The sequence below is a fragment of the Myxocyprinus asiaticus genome, chromosome 19 (genome assembly GCF_019703515.2).
Source record: "Myxocyprinus asiaticus isolate MX2 ecotype Aquarium Trade chromosome 19, UBuf_Myxa_2, whole genome shotgun sequence".
Classification (NCBI taxonomy): Eukaryota; Metazoa; Chordata; class Actinopteri; order Cypriniformes; family Catostomidae; genus Myxocyprinus; species Myxocyprinus asiaticus.
This window is the reverse complement of record NC_059362.1, coordinates 28480622-28505620: the sequence shown is the minus strand read 5'-3', so window position 1 is coordinate 28505620 and position 24999 is coordinate 28480622. Positions and strand designations below refer to the sequence as shown.

Sequence of the window (24999 nt, the reverse complement as noted above, 5' to 3'; positions counted from 1 at the left end):
ACCGCCTCTTCAGCCCTTGGACCGACCTCACATTTCTATGGGCAGGCGTTCCCCTAGAGCAGGTCTCCAGGCGCACTGTGGTTATGACAGTCACCTCCAAAACGTGCTGGGGCGCTGTATGCAACAGGCACGCAGCCACCAGCTCATAGAAGGGTCCGCGGCTACGTTGGCATATCAACTGCCTTGAGTTGCTGGCAATTCTGCTCACCCTGCGGAGGTTTCGGCCGTTGATCCAGGGCAAGCATTTGTTAGTTCGGACAGACAACATGGCAATGGTAGCATATGTCAACCGTCAAGGTGGTCTGCGCTCCCATTGTATGTCACAACTCGCCCTCCTCTGGAGTCAGCAGCACCTCAAGTCGCTGCGAGCCACTCACATTCCGGGCGACCTCAACACTGCAGCGGATGTGCTGTCATGGCAGGTTACCCTCAGGGGAGAGTGGAGACTCCACCCTCAGGTGGTCCAACTGATTTGGAGTTGATTCGGGTAGGCACAGGTAGACCTGTTCGCCTCCCAAGAATCCTCCCACTGCCCGCTCTGGTACGCCCTGACCGAGGCACCTCTCGGTATAGACGCGCTGGCACACAGCTGGCCCCCTGGACTTCGCAAATATGCGTTTCCCCCAGTGAGACTACTTGCACAGACCCTGTGCAAGGTCAGGGAGGATGAGGAGCAGGTCGTCCTGGTAGCTACTGGCCCACCCAGACATGGTTCTAGGACCTCACGCTCCTCGCGACAGCCCCCATGGGCGAATTCCCCTGAGGAAGGACCTTCTTTCTCAGGGATGGGGCACCATCTGGTACCCATGACCAGACCTCTGGAATCTCCATGTCTGGCCCCTGGACGGGATTGGGACTGGACCCGCGGTGGTAGACATGATCACTCCCCTCTACGAGGCGCCTGTATGCTTTAAGTGGCGTCTGTTCACTAAGTGGTGTTCTTCCCGATGCGAAGACCCCCAGAGATGCACAGTCGGATCAGTGTTTTCCTTCCTGCAGGAGAGGTTGGAAGGGCGGCTGTCCCCCTCCACCTTGAAGGTGTATGTAGCCGCTATAGCGGCACACCACGACACAGTGGATGGTAAGTCCTTAGGGAAGCATGATCTGATCATCAGGTTCCTGAGAGGTGCCAGGAGGTTGAATCCCTTCAGACCACACCTCGTTCCCTCATGGGACCTCCCTGTAGTTCTTCAGGGTCTACAGAGAGCCCCCTTTGAGCCCTTGCAGTCAGCTGAGCTTAAGGCACTCTCTTTGAAGACTGCCCTCCTGACTGTGCTCACTTCCATCAAGAGGGTATGAGACCTGCAAGCGTTCTCTGACAGCGAAACGTGCCTGGAGTTCGGTCCGGGCTACTCTCACGTGATCCTGAGACCCCGACCAGGCTATGTGCCCAAGGTTCGCACGACCCCTTTTAGAGACCAGGTGGTGAACCTGCAAGCGCTGCCCCAGGAGGAGGCAGACACAGCCCTGACATTGCTGTGTCCGGTGCGTGCTTTACGCATCTATTTGGATTGCGCGCAGAGCTTTAGAGCAGCTCTTTGTCTGCTTTGGTGGACAGCGGAAAGGAATCACTGTCTCCAAGCAGAGGATCGCCCACTGGCTCATTGACGCTATAACAATGGCATATCACGCCCAGGACGTGCCGCTCCCGGCAGGGCTACGAGCCCATTCTACCAGTGGTGTAGCGGCCTCCTGGGCCTTGACCAGTGGTGCCTCTCTAACACACATTTGCAGAGCAGCGGGCTGGGCAACATCCAACACCTTTGTGAGGTTTTACAATCTCCGGGTGAAACCGGTTTCATCCCGTGTAGTGGCACACACTAGCAGGTAAGTCCGGGACAGCTGGCCGGGTGTATCGCTTGCGCATAGCACCTTTCACATCCCCTGAGCTGAAGATGTGCGCTGTTGACTACCAGTAGTGTTCACAAACTGTGTTCACTGTATGATTTCCTCCGAGCCCTGTGGCAGACGAGTCTGTGGAGAAACTCGCTGCCAGCTCAGTACATGTGCTAACTAAGCCCTGTACTGGGGTAGGTGCTCCGCATGTGGTGGTTCCACATAGGTAACCCCATCTGACGTATATCTTCTGCTAATTTGTTTCCCTGTTGGTAAACTGTGTCTTCCTTGGGCAGAGGCCCCTCTTCCCCAGTCACCATGTTTGTAGAAACCCCTCCCCCGTAGGGTAGGACCTACCATGGGACTTCTCCACATGATATACTTCCGACAAAGCTCAGCAAGACCATGTGACGTATTTCCACTCAAAATACGTTTTTTTTTTAAAAAGGATAAGAGGCCACGACTGGGCTAAACTTGGGCAGTCGCCTTGTCCCTGAAGGGCCATTCGACACTCATAACAGCGTTGGGGGAGGTTACGTGTCGGCCTGGTGCACTGGCTATGAGGCACACAGTGGTCTGCCCGTCACACACCGCCAGTTCACGTAACACAGTTCAGCCAGTTGCGGCGTTTCATATAGGGACCCCTAGTGTCACTACATCGACACAACGTCGAGTAAGTGACAGATAGGGAACGTCCTGGTTACTTGCGTAACCTCCATTCCCTGATGGAGGGAACGAGACATTGTGTCCCTCCTGCCACAACGCTGAACTACCCGCTGAAATGGCCGGGAACTTGTCTCGGCTCCTCAGCACAAAACCTGCATGAGTGGTTGCATACCAGCTCCTTCTATACCCGTATGTCTGGGGGAGTGGTATGCAAATACCACTCGCCAATTTTCATTGGCCTTTTATCAAAGACCAGAGGTGTTTGGGGCTCCCAAGAATGACCCCTAGTGTCACTACATCGACACAACTTCTCGTTCCCTCCATCAGGGAACGGTGGTTACGCAAGTAACCAGGACGTTTTCCCATGTACAAGTGCTTATCATTTTTCTTTGGAAAATGTTGACAGACTTCACAAACTGGAGGCTTACCAGCCTTCACCAGCTTACCTCGAATGAGAGCTAATTGCTGCATTTAGCACGTGCTGTAGAGATAAGAACTCTGCAGTGTTTTGTCAGATTATGACATATTTATATGCTCTTTGGGATGGTGCCAACACAAGAGGCCTTCCTAAAAAGAGCTTTGTAGTAAGTGCCGCTGATTGTACTGAAATAGAGTGACATCCCGGCATGAGACCGGATAAAGAGTGTCTCTTAGAGAGATAAGAAATGAGACCGGTGAAGTTCATTTAATGGCCTTTACACGAGTTATAGATTCTGAAAGTAGAGAAACTAAGTGTAACAGTAGCTCAAATGATAAATCAAGTACAAACTTTTCCCATACACATTGTGTTTTATACTTTACAGCCAAGCAAGCCAAAGCAATATTCAAATGCACTCCTCTTTATTTTATATGTGCTTGAAAGTGAATTGGTTCGTTTGGCCAATTAATTACAATAAACTGAAAAAAAAAAAAAAAGTAGCTTTATGCATTTATAGTGAAATGTTTAGTTAATGCTGCCTGTGTTTTCAATTTTGTTATTGAAATTGGGGTGAATTATAGTTTTACAGTATGTAGTAGTATTTAGTGTAAATTTATCTGTTCAAGTTTAATGCTGTGAATGAATTCAACACAAGTTAAGCTCAATTTACAGCATTTGTGGCATAATGTTGATTACCTCAAAAAATAATTTCGACTCGCTCCTCTTTTTCTTTATAAAAAAAAAAGCAAAATTCTGGGTTCCAGTGAAACTTGAAGTAAATGGGGCCAGTCCGTTAAGGTTCAAATACTCACTATTTCAAAAGTATAGCCATAAGACGTAAACAATATGCGTGTTAACATGATTTTAGTGTGATAAAATCGCTTGCTAACCTTTTCTGTGTAAAGTTATAACCAATTTTACAATGTCATTGTGATGTTGATGTAATTTTAACAAACCCTAAAATGACTTTATAAATTATGATTTAAACAGGTTTACAGCACAAGTAATACAAGAGTTTTAACATAAGAATTAATGTAAGTGCTTTTATAAAATTATAAGATTAAAATAAAATTCCTAACAACTGTTGTGTTCGCCTTAAAAAAGACCCGGTAGAGTACAGTGGAGATGCAGCACACCTTCTATTTAATTATAAATATTAAGATTGGCATAGACTTTTTTTTCACACTGAACACAAGCTTTTGTAGGAGCATTTAATCTGGAAAGAGAGGCACCTATATGTTAGTGGTGGTACTATTATTTTACAGTAGATATACAGTAAACCCTTCATTTTTAGCGAAAGAAAGCTGATAGGATACTTACACATTGTATCTGTATGAAATAAATACAGAGTCATGGTTTATATTCTAAAGATCTTTATATAAGAATATAAATGTCTCATAGACTTCCATTGACTTCCCAAATCCCATAGACTTCTATAGAAAAGGTACCCACACAAATGTAAGGATCAATATATTGTAGAGGTTTGGAATGGTCTCTTGTGACTTGGGCCAGTAACCATTTAGTAATTCCTTAGCAACCACCTGGCAATACCCTAGCAAAATTTTATCTAAATCATGGCCTTTTCCCATGATTCCTTTTATTCAGACTTTACATTTTAAATATTTTGTATAAACCAAGTTTGGACTTGAGGTGGACTATATTAATCATGAATAAGGCTCTTGGATTGGTGTCATTTTTTCCTGCAAACCCCATCTAGCATTTTATCTGTACTGATTTGAGTGTTAAGCTGTCAGCAGACTGCTCTGTTTAGGCTTCCTTAGTCGCCGTTGGGTATGGAGGTGGACTTCCTGGCTGGCAATGTTGTCTGTCTACAGCCAGGAACTCTCCTGGGTGTCAGGCCAACACTCATCTACACATTTAGAGTAGTTTGCATCATGGACTCGTGTTTTAGCCACTGTTTAGAGAACATTAACAGAACTGAAGTGCTTTCATTAGTAGAGAGGGAAAATTAGACAGTCTCACATGGTAATGGATGGTATGATTAGAGTGTATTTTTTTTCTTATTTGGGTGATAAAGGTGGGTCCTAATGTCAGAGCCTGTTTAACATAACTTTCCTCATGTCCAAATATGCATACTTCCATACTACATAGTGAATCAGTAAGTGCTATAGGGACCAAGAAAGTTGTTCCTCATGGTTAAATTGGACTTGTTTACCAACACTCGAGTAAATTATTTTTGCAGTTGCTGTTAGTATTCCATATAGGTCCAAGAACATAAGAGTCAATGCCCATGTATTTATACTACACACCTGCATACTTCATGAACAATGGTCAAGAAAGTTCTTCACCAAATTTCGTACATACTCTGAAGGTACTGTATGTTAATTAGGATGCAGCTTTTATGTTTTGTTTAACATAACTAATGATGTATGTGCCCCCTCTCTATACTTGAAGTGAAGTGGCCATGTTTTATTTTAGCATTGTTGTGTTTCATTGCACTTCTCGTGGGCTCACAGGGGTCAGGAGCTGGCTTTGATTGTTTATATATAACAATGCATTAAAAGTCTCCTACACGACACATGCAAAAAAGAGCGTCAAGCGCCACAGAGCAGTGATGACAACATGCAATCTCCAAAGCAGAAAACGCTACCTAATCTCATTACATTCTCTCTCTCTCCTTCCTGTGAACCACAATTTGATTTCATCAGTGCCGGGATTATTTATAGACTGTAGGTGCGAGCTTGTGTATTCCATCAAAGGCCTCCTCCATTGCTTAGATGCCTGCGTAGCCAAAGAGGGACGAGAACAGATGTTCCAGCAGAAGTGAATGGACCATTTCCGTGGCTATACAAGATTCTGTGAATATAAATAGACATGGTATAAATAGATTTGCTGCGTGCTTTGTGTGATCCTGTGCTCAGTTGTTACTTTGTGATGCATTTTGCCACCATGAGCTATACACGTGGAGTGTAGGTGAATGCATTTACACCTGTTATGGTTGCCAGTTTGGTGAGAATGTGATACTATAAATCATAGGAAAAATCCTCTGTAAACTGTAAAATAACTCAGGGCTGGAGCCTCGAGTGCAGATTAAGCCATTCCTCCAGTCCATTAATGGTGGACTGAGATAAAATATTGGAGAAAAACATCCATTTACCACTCCCATTCTTTATGTCTAAGACTGCAGCTACAGTATGAAATATGAGTCAGCCAAACTAAGTAGACAGACTCTTTTCTTCGTTTTTCCTTTAGATTGAGGATATCATCACACGCCTCCAAGATGAGACTGAAGGTGTGCCTGTCAGAACGGTCAAGAGCTTCCTGTCCAAGATTCCCAGTGTTGTTACAGGTAAATTGAAAGAAATATGGGTAACATTGTTTGTGAATAAAGGTGATTGGAAAGATGATGAAAAATAGTTAATCAACATCAGTTTAATACAATTTAATAGTAGCAATTGAGATGTACACATAATTACCTCTTTCCATGCAATATTTACGAGAAATTCTCAAAGAAATTATATCTGAAAACAGAAATTGTGCAGTATCCATTGACAAAGCTGTTCGTTAATTTGTAAACTGACAAATTTACGCTTCTGTTAAATGGCCAAGCGAGCACAGTTATCTGCCGATAGTGATCATTTCAAAATGGTCAGATATTGGCCTATTTATTGGCCTGGATGATATGTTGATCACAAAGGATTAGGCTTGAGATCGTGAAATTTTCACGTATTAATAACCGGAAGATTTTCCTGATGATTACTGATATTGTAGCCTATATCTGGATTTTTTTCAGACATAAATAGGGCTGCACATTGCACAGTAATCTTTGTTTTTTTAAACATATTTCTCTACACAACTTTGGTGTGAGCTGCAGGGTTAATTCAAATGAGTCACGCACCGATCGCATCTGGCGGGTGGCATGGTGCATTCTAAATTCAAAACAATTACTTATATGAAGGTACGTACACTCACAACACTGGCTCTGTGTCTCCGGAGGCTGTTAAAAATTCTGCAGTGCCATGGAGCTCAACTTAGTTTCTCATTAAATTCGACCCAAATAATTATCAAAGGACAGATTATTTACTCTAGTCATTACTGTATGGTATTTTGTGGATAAGTATCTTTCATAGAGCCAACACAATGTATTTTCTGTTACAAGTTCGTCTTTTTGTGGTTTGACAGCTTGAATGAAAGACTTATTCAATGCTACATACAGAGAAATTGCATAATAAACATCATCTTTTCTAATCATTCAGTTTGCACAGTTACCAGTTTCATACACTAACCTGCAAACTCATCAACAGGGTTCGGGAGTAACGAAATACATGTAACGGGATTACGTATTTAAAATACAAAATATAAGTAACTGTAATCCATTACAGTTACAATTTAAATCTTTGGTAATTAGAATAGTTACATTCAAAAAGTATTTTGATTACTGAAGAGATTACTTTGCATTTTATTGTCATTTGTTTCATTTAATATTTAGTCCTTTCAGATGGAAAACATTTATACATATAAATGATGTGATCCAAAGTGCCTTTGAACAGCGGTGAAACACTTTCTTATGATGTGTTACATTCATACGAGCAGACAGAAGTATGTTTGAAGTAAGTTTGGTGCAGAAGAAATAGAAATAAACCTTGTGTAAATTGTCAGCTTTACGCTAAGTAAAAATGCTATTTCTAGCCATTTTACATGCACGTTACCAGGCACGATCATATTTTTTTTATTAAGAAAATTCACGTTAGATCATAATTTCTTTCATTCTAGTAAGACCTTTGATATCAAAATCGTATTTTTGATAATAATTTTTGTATTGTTTTCCTGTAAAAATATCTAAAAATCCTTAAAACAAGATCAATTAGATATTTAGGTTTTTCAGAGAATGTATTTTTAACATGTGCATTTTGTCTTACTGTACTGGCAGATTTGTTTTTGTCAAAACAAGTGAAAAAAGTCTACCAGTGCTAAAGAAATAATCCAAAGTATTTAGATTACGTTACTGACCTTGAGTAATCTAATGGAATATGTTACAAATTACATTTTACAGCATGTATTCTGTAATCTGTAGTGGAATACACTACAAGTAACCCTCCCAACCATGCTCATCAACGTCACTTTGTTAATTCTTGAAGAAGAACAAAAACCTCCGTAACTTTGGACTGCCATCGGCTCGTAATGTGTGTGTGATGCCTTGTCCATGCTGCGACCAGCTTCAGTAAATGTAATGTCGTCCCCTTGTGGTCTCCCAAAGCTATTACGTCAGACTAGATTGAATGGAATGCAACTGGCAGTGAATTGACAGCACACAAATTAGGCTTCAAATTTAAATGTCTGCTGATGTTAATATATCATTGCTTAAAAAATTTAACAATAAAATAATGTGCCGATCAATAATTGATATATCAATATTTTATGACATTCCTAATAATGATGGTGTGTTTTTCACAATGTACTCTTAGTATTTGCAGTTTTTTATTTTTTATTTCTTTCATCTAACTTATTTACACTTGCAAAAAAATTTTTTACATACACTGACACATCTCCAGCCAGACACTGTGGTCTCAGAGAGATTCTACAAATCATTTTAAATTACACAGCTTCCTGTAGTATGTGAGAATAAATGCTGGAAGAGCAGATATTATTTCTTATAAGTTCTCATATAAAATGAATCCGAATATGTGGCTTGAGCAGCTCATATCGCTAAAGACAATTACTGCAGTGAGCGACTCTAAATGGATGTATGCAGGCTCACATCCGGATAACTAATAGCTGATTTGGAACTAAAGCGTTGCTGTTGTAGGTGGTTGAAGTGGTGTTTGGCTAACAGAAGGCCTGATTTAGCTTGAATCATTAGACACACATATTGAATTTTAGACCATAGCATTACTTGGCGCACCATAATGATTTTGGTCTCTTTATAAGAAGGCTTCGAAATGAGTATGTACTGTAATTTATGCACAAATTTGCATGTGAAATTAGCTGATAATGTTTCTCTTTTCTAAACTTCAGGTTCAGACATTGTTCAGTGGTTGATGAAGAACCTCAACATAGATGATCCTGGTAGGTCCTGACTTAGAGAGAGATACACATTTTATTGATGACTGGAGTATGCAAATTTCAGTGTACTATGAAAGAAAATACATTATAATTAAGACATTTCTATTGGCTGTTCTTCCAGTGGAGGCCATACACATTGGCAGCCTGATCGCTGCTCAAGGCTACATCTTCCCAATCTCTGATCATGTTCTCACCCTTAAGGATGATGGCACGTTTTACCGCTTTCAGGTGAGCTGATTTTTCTACATCAAGACATGTTCTTTTTTTTTTTTTTTGCTGTGGTGCTTATGCAAGCGATGCGAGTTCGAGTCAGACTTGTGAATTTCCTGGGGCCGTATTACAGAAACTTCCTGTCTTCTGTTCAGTTAGATCTGACAAGTTCATGTTAGAATAGCTGAAATTGCCATGGTTACTAAACAGATAAAATTGGATTCTAGAGGTAGGATTTTTCTGTGTCTATGCTCCAAATAGCATACTACCATAATACTCTTACTATTTCTGCTGTATATAGTGTATAATGTATACTGTGGACACAAGTATGCACATTTTCTGTGTGCAAGGAATACCAAAATGAACTACTATATTTGTCCAGATGTGCAGTATACAACTGAGCTTACTGTGTGGAATACTATAACCCACTGGACCTGCTATTTCCAGTGGGATGGATGAACTGAATGTAAAAACAGCTTTACATTTTTAACATCTCTTGAAGCATTATTTGACTGGACTGCCAAATGTTACATTTTTACACAAAATTATATTAATCTCTTCAACCAAAAGGGGGCGCTATGTCACGAATAAAGTTTGCGCCTAAAACGTTCAAGTCTCGAATGCATAAGTCAGGCATATGGGGTATCGTTTGAAAGCATAGAATCTGAAATGTTCATAGATTAATCACTTCTATATTTATGTTACATAAAATAACAAAATATGGCCTGAAAACATTTGCTTCATAAATCAGCGCCACCATAATATAAAAAAAAATATAGTAGGCAGTATACAGTGTGGATTGTGCAGTATTCTGTAAGTTTTAAACTAGTATTTTGCTCCGAATATTGCTTGTGATACGGCCCCTTATTCAAATTCCCATTATTTCCTGTCCTCTTTCAGATAAACTATAATAGGTACTGTAAATGAAAAAGATATTACCATTCTACTCATTCATCATGTATAAGCTGCCAGAGTGGTGTCATTCTGTTTTTAAACATCCAGCTTCACATTTAGCACTGCTAATATTCTATAACATCACTGAATCTGCATAAAATCACAGTTTAGTTGGACAATGAACAAACTATGTACAAACTCCATGTTTGCTGCAGCCACCACTGACATTTACACCTTCTAAACAATCAGGATTGTGTTTGATCAGTGTTGCCTCTAGCTGCCTTATTAAGCATCAACTATTAGAATTCACAGTTCTTTACTACAGATTGTATAGGTTTGGCAATGCATCACAGAGATGAATTCAACATGCTGTATTTTTCAAGCATGTTATTTTTATTGTCTGTTGCTATGCACTGAAGATCTAAGGTGTTAAATCTGAGCACTTCCACCAGAAACAGGTACATATTTAGCTCGTAAAGGCTGATCCTTCATTTTTCAGTGATTCATCCAATTAGAGAAGAGACGGCCAAGGGCATACTTCCTCTGAGCTTATTCATCTCACATTACTCTGATGTTTTACTGGAGAAACACTGCAGTCTTTTGATTGCTGAAATTGCAAGAAGCCCCATCATCTCATTCGGAAATTATTTAAAAATGTAAACGATTCTCTTCAGCAAATGCAATTCTCTTAGAGTGCTTTATGTAAAGGACTAAAGTACCATGTTGAACCCATTTTTAAATGAATATCATATTGTACATATGTATCTCTTATGCCCCCTTCCCCTTCCAGGTCCTTCCTGCAATAGAAAACCTTGCTGTAAATTATCCAGGGTTTTACAAAAGAAACAGAATTCTTAGATAATGATATTATGCTATCTGTTCAAATAAACATGATAAAGTATCAATAAGCAAATTAATGAATTCAAGTTTCTTTGATACGTTTATTAATTACACAGGAGGGGAATTAGTGTTTCTCTGCTGCTCTGGAGTATGGCTCATCAGCTCAATGCATGATGAGAATGATCTCAATACACCATCATTTGCTTTGTGCCACCCGTAGTCTTTCAGACTGGTTCCACAAAGGCGAGAAGGATTTTCCAGTTGTTAAAAATGTTGTTAATGGCTTTTATAACCTGACAAAAAAAGAACAGTGACTACAATAATATCTGCACCAAATAGAATCAATATTGAATTTAGGCTTGTAAGCAGGTGATAAGAAATTTTATTTTTTTCAAACTCTCTTCCAATCCAAAACAGAATGAAAGTCATTCAGTAAAGTGCTTATTGACAGTAAGTATTTGTAGTCTCAGACTCAGATGGCATGTTTATTGACAGCCCACAGTCTATTCACTGACTGCTTGGTGCATATTGCACACCACAGTGAGAGATTTAGCAAGCTCTGTTTTGATGAGTTGGGGTGCACAGGTTTGTAGTAGTCCACCTGGAAACAAAGTCATGTTTGCAAGGTACCATGCTGACACAAAAGCTGTCCAAATATGCATACTTCTCAACTATATAGTATGCCAAAAACAGTATGCCAATGGAATAGTATGTCTGAATCCTCAGTATCCATAAACAGTTGGCGAGGAATACCCGATGGCAAACTATTTCCTGTGAGATTTTGTAGTGTGGATCGACTGGACATTATCCCATAATCCCACTGGAGCAGAGGAGATGCCCTTCATCAAACACAGTACATACTCTGACAGTACGCAAACACTGACGGACACTGCTGTGGAATTACGTGAATATGTGAATTTCCACAACAGTTTGTTACTGAGATATTAACTATTTCCCTTAACGTCACATACAAATAAAATGAACTGTGGTTGGTCAGTTTACATGTCGGTCAGACGGTGTCTTCCTGTCTAAGCGGGCGGTTCATTGCCAGAATAAGTTGCAAAATTGACCAGAATTTATGCTTATAGTCAAAAGTCTCCTAAGTCTTACTACTAAGGTGTGTGTGAATTTCTAAAAAACATATTGTAAGATTTGTGTCATCTCTCTTTCTCTCTTGCACAGGCTCCATACTTTTGGCCATCTAATTGCTGGGAGCCAGAAAACACAGACTATGGTAAGAGAAGGACCCTGCAGACTCCCAATGACATATTGCTCTCTAATTATGAGTACACTGAACTTTACAGTAGATGTTTTTTTTTTCTTCTGGGGACTATTATAACTCAAAAATTCACCATGTCACTGGGTGCCGCCTGTTCAGCCCACAGTCTGCTTTCTCAGGATTATTACAGCCATTAATCTGTTGGACAGGCAAATGGTGAGAAAGAACTCCCTACATCTGTGGATCAGTAGGTGTTCTGTAATACAGCTAGAGAATGTGTTGATGGTGGGCAGCTGTTTACTGATGGTCAATGGTTATTCATTCACAGTTCCTACTGTCTGTAAACTGGCCAAGCAGAGATGATATATGCACAGGAAGACACAAAATCCAATCAAGGATTTATACTGGATATGTGTGTGATAGTGTGAGGGATTATACATGACTGTTGATATGGCCAAACCTCTCATGGCCTCTTGTCTGTTTCTCTCTTTCTCTCTTTTCAGGTTTCCATTGGTACATAATGTCCTTTTTGTTTTATATGTTGAAAATATTTTCCATGACATTATTCACTGTCTTAGATTAAAACCCTTGTATATGATTTTAAAAAGTCTTATTAATTTTCTGAAATTTTCTGTTATTCTGAAATATTACTAACCTGTAGTTATTCAAAATCTGAGTAAAAATCAAGTGTTATTTGCATCTAGCATTTGCGTGTATATTGCGTAGAACATCGCAATAGCAACATTAGGTCATGGGTTCGATTCCCAAGGTGCACATGTACTGTTAAACTGTATAGCTTGAATACACTCACTGTAAGTTGCTTTAGTTGAAAGCAACTACCAAATATGTAAATGTTCAAATCTATGGAAGATCTTTTAAAATTTGAGTCGATTTGGTGTTGTGAAGGAGCTCTGTGTTTTGTACTTTATGGTGATTTGCCATTTGGACACTTTTTGTCATCATTTATATGATATTTATATTTTTCCATAGCACTTTACAATACGATTCTGTTTTTTAATATTTGTAAATGCATAAAAAAATATGTTTTTTTAGCATTTATTAATCTTGGTTAATGTTTATTTATAAAGATACAACTGTTCATTTTTAGTTCATATTAGTTCATTATGTATTTACTAATTTTAACATATCCAACTTTTTTTTTAATATATTAGTATATGTTGAAATTAACATTAATCAAGTTTAAAAAGGTCAGAAAAAATACTGTTCATTGTTAGTTAACTTATGTACTTAGTGTTAACGATTACAACCTTTGAGATTCTGAGATTGAAAGTGTGTTATTTATTGAATTCCAAGATTTGAGTTTGTAAATGACAGTGTGGTTTGATGTACAGTGCTGTGCAAAAGTCTTAGGCACACAAGATGTTTAACAAAAACATTTGTCTTAAGATGGTTATTTATATCTTTAGCTGTAGTGTGTCAATAGGAAATATACATTTTAGACTCCCAAACATTCCTTCTGCAAATAGAATAGAACAGAAGAACATGTACCCCTGCAAGAGATGGCATGGCCCCACAGTGCCCCCCACTGAACATCGAGTCAGTCTGGGATTACATGAAGCGACAGAAGCAATTGAGATAGCTTAAATAGATAGAAGAACTGTGGCGAATTCTCTAAGAAGCTTGGAACATCCTATCTGCCAACAACCAAGAAAAACTGTGTCCAGGTGTCCCTAGCAGAATTGGTGCTGTTTTGAAGGCAAAGGTGTTCACACCAAATATTGATTTAGCTTTTTTTTATGTTTACTAGACTTTGGATAATGTTAATTGGAAAATAAAAACTAATTATGCCATTATTTTTGAAGAAATCCTCACTATGCAACATTTTTCACAAGTACCTAAAACTTTTGCACTGTACTGTATATTGTAACAAAGACAATTTTTCGATTCAGACTCTTTGGATCTTTCTCTTCTTTATTCCTTCTTTGTCTCTCTCTCACCCTGTCACAGCCATCTATCTGTGCAAGCGAACCATGCAGAACAAGACCCGGCTGGAGCTGGCAGACTATGAGGCAGTAAGTGACCCATTGTGATGACAGCAGATAGAGAAAATGGAAGCGGTTTGTTTTGCCAGCAGAGAAGCATTTCAGTTCTGATACTTTCAGCTGTTGACAGATATATCAAATTACTGTAAACCTGAAAGCACCAATTGTTGGCCCTCGTCATTAAGCATTAAAGGTGAAGTGTGTAATTTATATGATGTTAACATGCTTTCTCGAGTTACAACTTCATATGCAGAGACAAGTCATTCATGCATTGATTTCCCAAAGGTTGTAAACACTGACTGTGTAGCTCTTTCAACATTACTTTGTTTAAGAGACTGTATCCTGTATCAAGGAGGTCTTAAATACCTGGAGCATCTGTTAGCATTCCAATAGCAGCTCAACTGCAGTTGCTCAGTTGGAGTTATACAAATGCAGGTGTCACCTGACCTCATCTCACATGCGATCTTGATGTGCTAATCCACTGTTGTTGTTTCCATATTCATCTTCTCTTGTTTAGCGGCAGTTACATCTTTGAAATTCATTCCCCGTATCACACCCCACCCCCACCCCACCTCTCATTTCCAGCTCTGCTGCTCAGAAAAAAAATAAAAAAATAAAAATAATTTCTAAATACACCTCTACAATTGAATGGCAGTCAATGGAGAGACAAGCTTTTTCACAGCATAATTGTGTAGTGATTGCATCTACCAGCCGGGCCTACCAGGTAAAGCTAACCAGCTAAGCCTGAATTATGGCAGAGGGGGCACTGGGCAGAAGTAATATTTGGGAAACTTGTTTGGAAACAATCACTATTTTTGCAGTTCTGTTTGGTGTTGATAGAGGTGCACAAATCAGACAATTCACATTTAATACAGGTTGATCTTTCTTTCAGGAGAATCTAGCAAGGCTACAGAGGGCTTTTGCCAGGAAGTGGGAGTTCATCTTCATGCAGGCTGAGGCACAGGTCAAGTAAGTGCTGTTGTCAGGACAACTACACAAACACTTGCTCTCACTCTTACCTGCCCTCCTCTGTGTGAGAAACACATCTGTCCTGTACAGTCAACCTACACACATTCAAACAAAGACATATATGCAAACACACACTCTGATATAACATAATAATATTGGTGAACTCATTGTTATATGTAAAATATTAGCATATGTGTTTGATTTGGAGTGGCCAGTCTCTCGCTCTTCAAACACCAGCTGAAGAGGCTTATCTGATGGCAAAGGGCTGCAAACACAAGTCACCAACTCTCTGATTCATGGTCATCAGTCTGTCTCCATCATCACACTTTCTGTAATACCTGTTTCATTGCAGAAACACGAATTTTGGGGAGGGGGAGGAATGATAGAGTCTAGGGGCTCAAAAACAGGATCAGTGAGAGATCAAGAGAGTGATGCAGCAAATGTCAGTTACATAAGAGTGAAGTGGCAAGAATGGAAATGAATTAGCTCTGCTCACAGGCAGGTTGCAACTTTGATGAGCACAAGGGCTTTGCTTTTTGTCTGGTTTAATGTGTGTGTGAATTGGGAGTGTTTCCTACACTTTTTAATAGTAATGTGTTGCAGCTTTGTGTTTCTCCTTTGATTTCGTAGGATCGACAGGAAAAAAGACAAGACGGATAGAAAGATTCTGGACAGTCAGGAGAGAGCCTTCTGGGATGTTCATCGACCTGTGGTGTGTGTGTGTGTGTGTGTGTGTGTGTGTGTGTGTCTTGTTTGAAAATTTTAATTTAATAAGATTATGTAGGAAATGTATTTCCCCACTGCTTATTGCTAGAAACGGCCCTGGTCAAGAAGACAGATTTCTTTTACATTGTAATATTATTAGGCCTGTGAAAATTAACACATTAATGTATGTGCTTAACTGTTAAGTGCTGTTCATTTTTCTTAATGCACATTTATTTAATCGTGCAAAATTACTGACTGACAAGAGTGTTTCTGATTTAAAAAAAAAAAAAAATAGAAGCTTTTGGCAGTTTACAGTCTAGGGCTGTCACAGAGATGTGAAATTTCTCAGGACACCTTTTTCGATAATATCTGTCAAGCAGTATATTTTGTGCATAGTAGGGTTGCACAACTACCGATTTTTAATAGTCGACTAATCTAGCCAATTAGTCGAGTCAAATTGACTAGTCGTGATGCCATTCCACCCCCAAACCACCACACACCCGCAGAAATCCCACTCCCCTACCTGTACAATCCTATAGAACACAATAGATAGATCTACGTTCACTACAATTTAATGGGTTTTAGCTAATTATATGCATTTACAAAAATATAAACATAGCTATTTTTTTACTTTAAACTTGTTTAAACTTAAATTAAATTATCAAGATGTGTGTTTGTGTAGCAAACTTAATATCAAGACATTAAAAGTCATGTAAATTACATGTTTATTAAAAAGAATATTATTTCAAATTAATAATTAGAACAAAGGGATAGTTATCTTGTCATTTACTCACCCTCATGCCATCCCAGATGTGTTTGACTTTCTTTCTTCTGCAGAACACAAACGAAGATTTTTTAGAAGAATATTTTAGCTCTTTAGGTCCATTCAATGCAAGTGAATGGTGACTAAAACTCAGAAAGCACATAAAGGCAGCATAAAAGTAATCCACAAGACACCAGTTGTTTAATCCATGTCTTCAGAAGTGTTGGGCCTCATGTATTCAGATAGAAGACAAAGGCAGGCCTAACACAGTCGTAAAAACCTAACTCAAGCCCAACATTCCAAGTCGTAAATTATACTGATAAAAATCACGCCAAAATCAAACAAAGGGAGTCCAAAACAGACTGTAAATCCCATGAAGCCTTGCTCACTAAAGGATCGAACTCTCAACTCCTATTGGATGAGGCACACAACAGAACGTCCCTCAAACATGACATCATCAGGAGTTGAAATACCTCTGAAATGCTTTCGGGATTTGCTTCCAGCAACTTTGTTCGTCCTGTATAGATGCAGTTTCATCGCTGCTCTCATGTGCAACCTCGTGGCACAAGGAAGTAACGTCCGACTTGAAACTGTGGCCATACAATCTCCATCTCGCTGGACGAGTTGAGATTACTCTGTGTTCAACCGAACACTCTAACGGATCCGAAGGAGACCACCGAGCAATTCGCATCTTCATCCGTTTGCCTACAGAAGTGAAGAGATTAAAGATTTCTCTTCCATCTTCAATCAAGTCGACATTCTGAGTTCTCCGCCAGCCCGCCGAGAATCAACAGCCGTACCGCCCGCCGACAGAGCGAGGAAACGGCCTCCCGTCATCACCCGAGCCTCAAGGAACTGGGTCAGAGTTAAAGGATGGAGGAAAACACATTCTACCTGTGTCCTCATGCGATTCAAGTAAGAGGTTTATGTCTGGGCAGAGATAGAATATTATAGTGTGTTATTCTTGTGTTTCAAGGTTTTTGCTTGTACAGTTTACGGACCGCCATGTCCGCTCATTATTAATACTCAGGGTATTAATTATCACGATTTTGTTTTGCTGTATTGTGGTCCAACCAAATTGGACTGTTGTGCAATTTCGCCATCGCGGGTGAGACAGGTAAACTGAGTTCCTCCATTAAATAGTCAAAGTACGCGGGACTGTTTACGAGCCATCCACCTATGAACTAACAGCTGCTTTCTCTCCTACGATCGCGAAATCGGCTTTAGGGCTGTCACTTCTCTCTCTCTCTCATACTAACCACACACACACACACACGCAGGCACACGACCCCTCACAAACATTCTGGCACACATTTTGGCTCGTAGATAGCTTAAATGCTAAAGCCCAGCTTTGTCCCTAAGCTATCGTACAAGCGGATACACGCGGTAACTGGTAGACGCCAGTCGCCATTGACTGGTTTCTCTCCGCCCCCATTCGTGGTCATATTCCCTGGCCGGAAGTCTCGCGTGACATACTCTCCACGAGAGTCATGTCCGCCATTTTGTGCGCGTCCCTCCTTACACACACACACACACTGTCACACACACACCTTATGTGTTATAGGATTATTTTTATTTCCATATCTAATCATATCACTGTTTAGTTTGTAGTTGTAAGTCGGAAGTTTATTGACTGCATTGTATTAATTATTAATTGATATTACTGCGTAAATAAACTTTGTTTATATTACAAAGAGAAGTGTTTTGGTTTGTTTTGCATACGCCTGTGTCATGCTGACGGGATGTCAGTGCTCGGATTCAAACCTTCATTCATTGTTTTTTTTTCCGGAAAATCGATATTCTTCGGATGTCGATTTTCCTAAGAAAACAATCTAATATTTGATGATTGTTGAATTTGAATGATCAATAAGCTAGTGTTAATTTTAATTAATGTTTCATCGATGTTAACAATTAATGATTTTCTTTGATATTTGTCGATTTAAAGGATTAAAAAAGCTAACATTGATTCTCATCAATGTTCTATTGATTTTAATAATAATTATCTTTGATAATTATTAATTATTGCTAATAACCAAACTTGCTCCTAAACGTAGCACACTACATTTACTGGAGCCCCATATGAGGTTTTAATGAGTTAGATTCAATTGATTAATTTAAATATGAATTAATAACTACAGAAATAATTACCAATTATTTCTGATAGTAACACTGATCTAAACAACCAGTAAAGCCCTACAGAAGCAATATGATAGGTGTGTCACGTGTTGTATGGATGAGGCGAGAGAGCGGGATCAAAGTGCAGCTATACTTTAATAGACAATGACAAGAAGATGAGGATACACAGAAGACGATGACTTCTACAAGACAAGACAGTCATTGGGGTTAACACAAACTATGCCACAACTAACAACGAACAAGAACTGACAATGTTGGAACTAAACTAGAGGGTATTTCTACACAAAAGGGCTGATGATAGAATCGAGAACAGATGAGGATGATGGGGAACAGATGGCAGTGATGAGGGTGACAGAGGACGAAAATCACTTCAAAATAAGAGTCCTAGGAACAATGGTGACTGTGACATTACCCCCCCTCCACTCCCCCTTTACAAGGTGGAGGAGGGCAGGAGGAAACAGGTGACTGGGGAGGGTCCAGGAAGGAGACCATGGAGTCCAGGAGGGATTGGCAGATGATCCTGTGGCCTAGGAGGAGTCTGGGGATGATCAGGAGGCCAGGGAGGTGAGCAGAGCAGGAACAGGGTCAGGAGGCCTGGGAAGCAGCCTCAGGGCAGGAACAGGGTCAGGAGGCCTGGGAGGTGGTCACAGGACAGGGACCAGGTCAGGGGGCCTGGGAGGCGGCCACAGGGCAGGGACTGTGTCAGGAGGCCTGGGAGGCAGCCACAGGGCAGAGACTGGGTCAGGAGGTGGAGTTGCAGGAGGTGAGGGCGGAGCCGTGGAAGACTCTGAGGGCTGAGCCGTGGAAGGCTCAACAAAGGCAGGCGGAGCCGAGGGAGGCTCAACAAAGGTAGGCAGAGCCGGGAGAGGGGCAGGGCCAAGGGAGGTGGGGCCGTGGGAGCATCGAGGGGCGAAGCCATGGAAGGCGGAGCTGAGAGAGGCTTGAGGGGCAAAGCCATGTAAGGCGGAGCTGTGAGAGGCTCGAGGTGCGAAGCTATGGAAGGCGGAGCCATGAGAGGCTCGAGGGGCGAAGCCATGGAAGGCGGAGTCGTGAGAGGCTCGAGGGGCGAAGCCATGGAAGGCGGAGTCGTGAGAGGCTCGAGGGACGAGGCCGAGGAAGGCTCGGAACTAAGAGCCATGGAAGGCTCGGGACTAAGAACCATGGATGACTGGGAACAGACTCCCGTGGTCGAGAGCACAGGTAGAGACTGGGGATCGACCTCTGCGGTCGTGAGCACTGCCAGTTACTGTGGAACGACCTCCATGGTTGTGAACATGGGCAGAGACTGGGGAACGACCTACATGGTCATGAACATGGGCAGAGACTGTGGAGAAGGTGTCCCTTTCCTTCTCCTCCTTTTCCGGACAGCTGGGAGCGTTATTACAGGAATGGTCGAGGCTACTGGCTCATTAACCATGGCAGGCAAGGGCACTGGCTCGTTTACCGTGGAGGCATGGGCACTGGCTCGTTAACCATGGCAGGCAAGGGCACTGGATCGTTAACCGTGGCAGGCATGGGCACTGGCTTGTTAACCGTGGCAGGCATGGGCACTGGTTGTGGCCCGGGGTTCCCGCCATAAATACCAGCACCAAATGTCACCTCTGTGGTCGCTATTGCAGACTGCGTCGGGGAATCGACCACCGGAGCTTGGAGACGGTGAGCCCCCCCCCGAAAATGTATTTATGGGAAATGTATGGGAATGAAGAGGAATTACTTTGGAGATAGGGGTCTTGGAAGACTTGGAGCAAGGAGCCGTGGAAGGCTTGGAGCAAGGAGCAATACAGATATGCATAATGGTGTGTTCAAGTCATGTCGGAATTATTGTATTTACTACAAGAACGCTACCGCAGTCGTAATTGCGAGTGGGGAAACTCAGGGTTTTCTTTGAGCCCAGACTTTCCAAGTTGGGGGCATGTTGATTTTAGAATTATGACAGAAGCAAATTGTTATTGGTAATTATTCAGTAGTTTACAGATTTTGACTGTGCAGTTTAGTTTGTATGCATTCTTTGTACTCTTAATGAAGAATAACGATAAAACTTGCCAGAAAATAATACTCATTTATCTGGCTTATGCAGCGACAAGCATTTGCAACAAAATGCTAGTTAAGTATGCAACTGTGGTTCTGAGAATTCCGGAAGACCACCAGAGGTGGTGCTAAGTACTAGTGGATAATCGAAGCCCTAGCCAGATTGGTCGAGAAAATATAACAACAGAGTCACGTCGCGACGCAGACCAAGCTGCAAGGATATAAACCGCAGCAGCTCGGTGCCCAGCCTCAGAATGCTTTCTCGCGCATTTCGAATGTCAAGGAACTCTGGCGGTCATCCGGAATTCACAGAGCTGCAGTTACATATGTAACTAGCGTTCTGTTTCATTCCTCCTGACTGTCAGAGGCAGTGCTAAGCACTAGTAGAGAGCACATACCAACACAGTCATGAGGAGCGTCACCCACCTGAAATAATCAAGGTCACTCCAGAAGAACTGCAGAGCTCACAGCATGGGAAGCAGCCACATTAAACTTTGTAGAACCGTGCAAAGGTGCATGGAGAAGACCAGGTAGCAGCCGCACAGACATCTGCCAATGATACTCCCCAAAAAGCAGCCCAAGATGAAGAGACAGCCTGGTTTAATGGCAAGTGACACCCTCCGGTAAGGGTTGTTGAGACTTATCATATGCCAATTTGATCACATCCACAATCCATCACAACAGTCTTTATTTGGACAAAGGCGCACCCTTACGCACACCACCATGATGGACAAATAACTGATCCTTTCTGCCTGAATGAAGCAGTAGAATTGACATAAATCCTTAAAGCACATACAGGAAACAGGAGATAAGCCCTTACATCAGTATCAGATTGAGATGAGGGCAGCTGAAAAGCAGCCTGATTAATGGACTGATTCACAAATTGCGGCAAAAGGACTTTTGGAAGAAAGGTCGGATTAGGATGAAGAATGACCCCTGAATCCTCTGTCAACCAGCGCAAGCACAACTCATTCACAGAGAGCACATGGAGCTCACCAACACGTTTAGTGGAAGCAACAGCCAGCAGAAACACTGCTTTCAAAGATATCCACTTAAGATCTACACCACCCAGTGGTTCGAATGGTGGTGCACTAAGGAATTCTAGCACAAGTGGCAAGTCCCACACAGGAAAAGGGTTCACATGAATCAGCTTTAAATGCCTTACTCCCTTCAGAAAATTGCAAACAAGGCTATGAGACCCCAAAGAGGAACCACCAACTGGGGCGTGATGTGCAGATATGGCAGCAACATACACATTTAAAATAGAAGCAGCTTTGTTGTCATCCAATAGGTGTTGCAAGAAGCACAAGACCTTTGGCAAAGTACAGTGGACAGGATCAAATCCCTGATCCCCACACCATGAAGAGAATATTCTCCAACGAGCAGCATAAAGCTGTTGCGTTGAAGTAGCTCTGGCATTATCAATGGTATGGACTACTGCCGGCTCACAATCCCCTAATAGTGGATTGGGCCCAGTGGCCAAACCCAAAGCTGAAGATGAACCGGATCCAGGTGCCAAACACGCCCATTCATCTGGGAGAGAAGATCCCTCCTGGTGGGAAGCTGCCATGTTTCACCCTCTAGTAGACTCAGAAGTAGAGGAAACCATAGCCTGGCCAGCCATCGAGGTGCCACTAGAAGTACCCTGTGCTTGCAAAGGGATATTCTGTGTAATGTCTCTGTAGCATATGAGGATCCTGTGTGTTAGCTGTAAAGACTCGAGAGACCTGATGTCGCCCTAATGATTCAGATGAAAAACTGTCGATGTGTTGTCGGATCAGACAAGCATATGGTGGCCTAAAAGGACTGGTAAGATATGTTGTAGTGCTAGATAAACTGCCTTCAGTTCGAGAATGTTGATATGCTCCAAGACCTCTGTTGACGACCAACGACCACCAATTTTCCTCTGGTTCCATGTTGCTCCCGATCCTGTAAGTCAAGCATGAGTTGTTATTACTTCCCAACAAGAAGGAACAACCCCCGGGGACACCCCGGCTATCAAAAACGGCAACCGATTCCAAGGTTTCAGCGCACGGACACAAGAAGGAGAGATAAAAATTATACGATGACGATGTCTTGCCTCTGTAGGGGCCTGAGGTTGTGCAAACTTAATGTAACCACTGAGGTGGCAGCAGCCAGCATCCCCATTAGCTGTAGAAGGACACCATAAGGAAGTTTTGCCCCCAGTCGGAATCGAGTGAGTAGATGACGACTACTGTCTGTCCGAGCGTGTGACAATGTGGCAGACATCGCAAGAGAATCCAGTGTCATTCCAATAAAGGTTATGGACTGCACTGGAAACAAACAACCAAAAAAAGGTTTGGGAAGCAGTGTGGTGACGAAATCACTGCTCTGGTATCGGGTAGGCGGCATCCTAAAAGTAGGTGCCCTTGGGACCGAAGTCAGTTGATGGGAAGCTTCTGACAGCTTCATTCTCTTGTCCAATAACTCAGAGACATTGGGGCCAAACAGATGTCCTGGTACAATTGGCAGTTCCCTCAGGGAAAGAAGGGTTGCTGAGAGTGTACCCAGCTCACGAGTCACATGACCCATGGCCAACAAAGCCGTCTGTAGAAATTGAGGCACAGAAGAGTCTACATTTGACGACCCCAACGAGGTGTTGCAGGCAATAAGCAGCTGGCAGATAGTATTCTCTGCTCGAGTTATATAGGCTACTGACTCGTATGCCTTCTTTAAAAGAGTATCAGCACATCCACAATGTGCGCTTGGACAGCATACATTGCCTCTTAATGCTTCATTGGGTGATATCACCTAGGCTGCCACTGGATGTTCAATCTCTGGAGCCCGCCCCACCCCTATGAAATCGGTCTCAGCCATTGAAGCTAGGGTACGGGCCGTCTTCGATCTCCTTCTAGGAACATTGGAACCTGTAAGAGCACTCGAAAACACTGACACGAAGTCCTTACACGGTGGCATGGTAAACATGTTTGTATCTGAGGATTGCCTGAAAAACACATTGGCCTGAGCAGGTTGAACAGGTGTTTTGTCCAGGCCCAAACATACCAACGGCATCTGTAGTACTGACAAAGTATCATCTGAAGAATGAACAGAACCCCCGCTCATGCCACCTGCAACAGACAGACTGGAGAAAATCTCCTGAGAGGGAGGATGCAAAGCGGCATGAACCAATTCTCCATCATGAAAATGCGAATTGGAGGCACTCAAGGAAAGAGCATGTGTTGTATTATGTGGAGTTTGGAAATCGCCTCGTCCACTGGTGTGTTCCCAGTGGACACAGCCGATACTGGGGGTTTGAGAGCTTGAAGAAGATGCTTCATCTCTGCCATTTCTGATAAGAGATTAGCGACAGTCTTTGACAGCAAATGCTCAGAATTGTCAGTTTGTGGCACAGGTTTCTTTTTCGCCGGCGGAGCACCAGCTGCTGCTGATGTACGGCTCTTTTGAGTGCGCTGCGAGACTGAATCATGTTGTGCAAGTCTAACAGGTGAACAACGATCCAACTCAGCGAGGCGAAGCTGCCTCTCTGATATTGGCAGCATACTAGTGCAAACACGGATCCTTCAAAGCCTCTCTTAAATGCTTAGTTCCTAAACACGATGGGCAGCGATTGTGTCCATCATCGGGAAGAAGCGTATTCGGACACAGTTTACAACTCAGTGGAAAGCCAGTGACAAGGGAGCCGTGAGCCATGATTCAGTCAAATAATACACGCCCTCGGTTAGGACCGTAGGGAATCAAAACAGCTGATAATAAGCGAGCCTAGAGAATTGAGCCGTGAAATATAATCTTCGGATAGAACCGAAGATTGTTGAATCGTGACAAAAAACACCCAGAACAACACGTGAAGGAATCAACTGGCCATCAGATAGCACTGCGTGGCACCACGATAAAGCTCTGCACGATAGTAACTATGTAACAGAAGATAAATAAAAAAATTATTGTAGGCATTCGGAGAAATCGTTACCCAAGTGCCAGTCAGACACCAGCCACCGGATAGTACTGTGAAGCACAGGGTATCGCCAACACTAAGAATCAATATAAAATAATATACATTCACTTATGATGAAAGATGAAAAAATCCATCCAGATAATGGTGTAGAGCGCGCTGTCACAGCTTGAGAGGGCGAATCCTCGCTACTCAATTAAGCTGCACTGGACAGCGCGGAGAAGACAACGACGACTATCAAATAGCGAGAAAGCGAAAGAGGCTTTATATCCTTGCAGCTCGGTCTGCGTCACGATGTGTTTTTGTTGTTAGATTTTCTCGACCTATCTGGCTGGTGCTGCAAGTATCCACTAGTGCTTA

General features: G+C 42.0%; 1 protein-coding gene across 1 annotated transcript in view; it reads left to right on the top strand.

Moving 5' to 3' along the window:
- LOC127456739 (regulator of G-protein signaling 6-like) overlaps window positions 1–24999 on the top strand; it is a 123404-nt gene that overhangs the window by 64268 nt on the left and 34137 nt on the right. Inside the window, exons 3-9 of the mRNA XM_051725285.1 lie at window positions 6134–6230; window positions 8897–8947; window positions 9066–9172; window positions 12071–12122; window positions 14076–14140; window positions 15003–15079; window positions 15710–15791. Of these exons, the coding sequence (XP_051581245.1) occupies window positions 6134–6230; window positions 8897–8947; window positions 9066–9172; window positions 12071–12122; window positions 14076–14140; window positions 15003–15079; window positions 15710–15791 (531 nt within the window). The remainder of the gene's footprint in view (window positions 1–6133; window positions 6231–8896; window positions 8948–9065; window positions 9173–12070; window positions 12123–14075; window positions 14141–15002; window positions 15080–15709; window positions 15792–24999) is intronic.